Source organism: Penaeus vannamei, chromosome 16 (assembly GCF_042767895.1).
Source record: "Penaeus vannamei isolate JL-2024 chromosome 16, ASM4276789v1, whole genome shotgun sequence".
Lineage (NCBI taxonomy): Eukaryota > Metazoa > Arthropoda > Malacostraca > Decapoda > Penaeidae > Penaeus > Penaeus vannamei.
In genome coordinates this window covers 10842294-10847293 of record NC_091564.1, presented here as the reverse complement: position 1 = coordinate 10847293, position 5000 = coordinate 10842294, and the positions used below count along the sequence as shown (strand labels likewise).

The 5000-nt window shown below is 39.1% G+C and overlaps 1 protein-coding gene across 1 annotated transcript in view; it reads left to right on the top strand.

Annotated features, from left to right (window-relative positions):
* Positions 1-157: 157 nt before the first annotated feature.
* Positions 158-5000, top strand: part of LOC113817193 (uncharacterized) — a 6169-nt gene continuing 1326 nt past the window's right edge. Inside the window, exons 1-2 of the mRNA XM_027369214.2 lie at positions 158-268; positions 4746-4811. Of these exons, the coding sequence (XP_027225015.1) occupies positions 251-268; positions 4746-4811 (84 nt within the window). The 5' untranslated portion in view covers positions 158-250. The remainder of the gene's footprint in view (positions 269-4745; positions 4812-5000) is intronic.

Genomic DNA, 5000 nt, shown 5'->3' with positions numbered 1-5000 from the left:
ATTTAAATGCCTATCCTCAACGAACCTGTTAGGACCCCTGCAGGCAAGTACACAGGGGGGGGGGGGGAGAGGGCCAAACCTTTGTTCTTACGGGGGGGGTGGGGGAAGGAGGGGAAAGGGGGGGGTGAACAGGAGAAGGAGGAGTTTAGGAGGAGGAGGCAAGGGAGTCAAGGGCTCAGTCAACGCGAGGAAAGGGTTGAGGTCAAACCGGCGTCGCTCCTGTCCTTGGCTTGTCTTCTCTTGGGTCACCATGGCGCTGATTATACAGGTACGGTCGTATATGGTATATATATATGTATATATATATAGATAGATAGATAGATAGATAGATAGATAGATAGATAGATAGATAGATATAGATATATGCTTAAATACACACACACACACACATATATATATATACATACATATATATATATATATATATATATATATATATATATAATATATATATATATATATATATATATATACATACATACATATATATATATATGCGCGTGTGTGTGCAGTCATGACTAGCTCAGATATTACAACGAAAAAGTGAAGTGTCCCTTCGTGCATTTGTTATTCCCCTAAACGTTTTCGCCAAAGGTTAAATCGAGACGGGTGAGAAATCAAAATTCAAAACGAAAGATATAGCTTTTAGCGCATAACACGAAAGTGCATTTAATTTGAGATACCGATTTCTTCAAATAAGTTATCGTGTTATTTCTACAGACTATTTTTGGTGCAACAGAAAGGACAAACAAATGCACACTGTTAACAGAATAAGAGGAAACTGATCATTCAAATAAGTGAAAAATAGACATTGATAAACTAATAAATTCAGAAACGAACGGATAATTTGATAAATAAATTGAAGAAGCAATAGAAAATATGGGTAGATACATAATTAACGAAACGAGCATATAGGAAAATAGCGAATAGGTGAAAAATGAACAGATAAATAAATAGCTACTTAATACATAATTTGGTAAATAAAGAATAAATAAATACATAAGTAATCAAATGACCGATGAATTGGTGAATCTTGAGTAGAGAAAAAAAAATTTAAGTCATAATAAATTGGCAAATAATAGATAAACCGATTAATCATGAATAGAGAAAATGGAGATAGAGAAGTTAATTTGCAAATAGTAAGGGAAGCGCTAGATGGAAATGAATACCCAGTTGAAGAAAGAAATTAATAAAAAAACAAAAATGATAAACGAACTACAAACTAAAACATAATTGTTATTGAACGATATTTAGAAATAGATCAATGAAATTAATGAACCGATAAATATTAACAACGACCATCCAACAACAAGTTTAAAATACAAACTAAACTTATAAACATTCCCTTTAGGCAACCACCCTCCCACCAAAGCGAAAAATAAAGAAAACAAAAAAATTCCGGGGCCATATTTTGCGCGCGCACAAAACCGTTATGTGCGCGCGTGCGGGTTGACCTAACGCCCAAGTATTTCCGGTTCAATGTCCTGATCGGGGATTCCTCTTATTATTATCATTATTATTATCATCAATTCTTCTTCTTCTTCTTTTTCCTTTGCTTCGTCGGTTTCTTTGTTTCGTTTATTTTTTTTCTCACTCCTTGCTTTTCGTCTGTACTTCCGCCTCCGTCTCCTTTTCCTCCTTCTTCTTAGTCTTCTTTCTCCTCTTCTCCCCTTCCCCAGATTCTCCTTCCTCATCTCTCCTTTACTTTTTTTCTTCCGACTATCTTCCTTTTCTTTACTACTCTCTTCCTCCCGCTTATTGTTTTCTTCTCCATCTTGTCTCTCCTTTTCCTCCTCCTTCTCTTTTCCCTGTTTTTTTTCTCTCTCCCTTATTCCGCAACTCTTCTCCTCTCTCTTCCACCTTTTTCTTTGTCCATCCCATTCTTCCTCCTTCTCCTCCTCTCCCTCTTCCTTCCATCTCCCCGCCACTTCCCTTTCTCTCTCTCTCTCTTTCCCTCCCTCCCTCCCTCTCACGTTCCCTCCCTCCCTCTCTCCCTCCCTCTCACCTTCCCTCCCTCCCACCCTCCCACTCACGTTCCCTCCCTCCCACCCTCCCACTCACCTTCCCCCCCTTCCCTCTCTCCTTCCCTCCCACTCACCTTCCCTCCCTCCCTCCCTCCCTCTCACCTTCCCTCCCACCCTCCCACTCACCCCCTCCCTCCCTCCCACCTTCCCCCCCTCCCTCCCTCCCTCTCACCTTCCCTCCCTCCCTCTCCCCCTTCCTCCCCCCTCCCTTCCCCCTGCCTCACCTGACACAACGATGCAAATCCGCTGTTGTCATCCGCATCACCCTCATCAACCAACAACAGTATTGAGACTTGTATTATTTATGAGTGATTCCACCCGTTAGAGACTGACACGCAGATGACTCGAGATGTCTTGAGGCCGAGATGAGGGAGATGCATGCCAGTGTGAAGAAACAGTTAGGGAGAGAACAGCAGTTTGGTTCGGGAGACAGCCTACCCTCTCTTGAGACGGAGGTGCAGGATGTTCGCAGCAAAAGGAACGGCTGGTGATGAGATAGAGAGGGGGGAGGGGGGGTAGAGAGAAAGAGAGGTTGATCGATAAATACATAGATAGATAGATATACTGATAGATAGGTAGATCGAGTGAGGTGAGTGAAAAATGAGAGAGAGAGAGACAGACAGACAGACAGAGACAGAGACAGACAGACAGAGAGAGAGCAGAAATGAAGGATAAGAAAAAGAAAGGAAGAAATCGACTGAGTGAGGAGAGGTAAAAAAGACGAGGAGGAGGCAGGCAAGCGAGCAGGAAGTATGACACAGATTCGCGAGCCAGCGGGACAAGGTCTCCGTGGCCTGATGGTCAGTCACCCTTCCTTTGAAAAGCAACGAGAGTCTGTTTGTTTATCACCCTTCTTCTGGTGAATAATGAAAATAACATTCACTTTTTTTATAAGAACAATACGGTATAAATATGAAAAAAAACGCTAGGTAGATCCTGAAAGGAAAAACTATCACTGACCACAACGTACGGTTCCTCGCAAGATGAATGACCCTCTGGCCAAACGGGCATCGAGGGTCAACTGTCAATGGTGTTTTCTTCTCGAGTTTGCTTTTGGCTCACTGTTAGGGCATCTGCCAGATATCGTTATCTCCGTGGCTTAATTCACAAGGGAGAGGGCGTGCCTGTATGTTAACACTAACTCGATGATCAGTGGAAAGGTAAGACCGGGGGGATGGCAGAGTATAGATCATATTTGTGAGAACGCACTTAAAAGAATGTCTCCGACGATCAACTGATGCACAGATAATGCAGAAGATATGGTTATATATCGCATTATTGCAGCTATATATGTGAGGTACTTATGCTTCATGCCCTCAACTTCTAATAAATCTAGAGGGCCTTTTTCACATGACTGCAATGTTTATGCTTTTGAAGCAAATGAAAAATTGATTCATTTGTAATGGCACTCCATCTTTGTTAAACCTTTCAGGGCAATGTAACGAGTGTGTTCAAATTTAGTGAAAAATCTATATTATGGAAGAGAGAATGAATACCTTTTGGTTGCCGCCTTTAATGACTCGAAACATTTTTACAATAATTTCATCAATAAGAATTCCAGTGTTCAGACTTGCGTCCCTGGATGTACGTGTAATTCCACTATCATTACCATTGTTCGCGTGGACAACAAACCATTTTAGTACATGCAGCACATGTGTTCCGGTAACTACAATTTCATTCAAATAAACCAATTGTTGTTGGCGTGAGTTATGTATATATATATATATATATATATATATATATATATATATATATATATATATATATATATATATATATATATATATATATATATATATATTTTTTTTTTTTTTTTTTTTTTTTTTTTCTTTTCTTTTCTTTTTTTTCTTTTTTTGGTGTGTGTGTGTGTATGTGTGTGTGTGTGTGTGTGTGTCTGTGTGTCTGTAAAATACACCGAGAAACATGTTGCCAAAGTTGCACTCATGTGAGCTCGTTAACGCAATATAAAAAATGAATACATATGAACGCTTAGTTTCTGTGAATAACAAGTCTCTGATACAGCATAGTGCATAATCTACAAGATCACATAAAGAAAAATCATCATGTAAAATGTTTTTTAAAGTTACATTACATTTTTCTCGATAGAATAAGTAGAATAGTAAATGGCGAATAGAGAAAAAGCATAGCGATACACAGCACTTCACTTCACTTCATATCAAGCGTCTCACCTCATCATCTCTCTGTTTCTCGAACTCAGCGTATCACTGTATCGAACTGCCCTTTAGTGAAGAGAAAAGGAGCCACACGCTATGAATTCATGACGTTATGAATTCCTGGATTGCACCGCTCAATCAACTGTACATAGATGTCATGAATGCAAACAATCGTGCCTTATTCACTGCCTCAAGGGAGAAAATTCATGTTAAATGTACACAAATATCTATTAGCTTCAGAGGTGGATCGGTTCAATAAAGCCGTATAACGATATGCAGTGGTTATGTGATGGTGCATGTGACCTTTCTAATGATCTGCTCCAAGGGCTTTTTCACTATATTTTCTGTCTATAACTATAATAGTAGAACACATGTGATATGTACTGTATGTACATTTTTGCTGCATATGCATGATTCTGAATATCCAGTTAATACGAAAACAAATAAATATTCTGACATTCTTGATTGATGTTTCTTTTTTTTTTTTCTTTTTTTTTTATACCACCTTCGCGAATAAATTATCATCGTTATTCTTTTTGTTCCTCAGATATTGTGCGTTTTGGTGACGGCGGCGGCGGGTATGGCGGCTGAAGTGCCGATTACGATCTTCTGGGTGAGCATCTTTGACATAGTTCAATTTTCCATCTCTTGTTGATCAGTAACCACATCAAACTTTCCAGTTTTTGAACTTAATCACTTGTGCCATTACTGTTCATCTGTTAAAATGTTCGTAAATTTTACTACTTATCAATACTGAATATGAGTTATTACCACAACTAGTACTTTAGTCTTAAAGATAAAG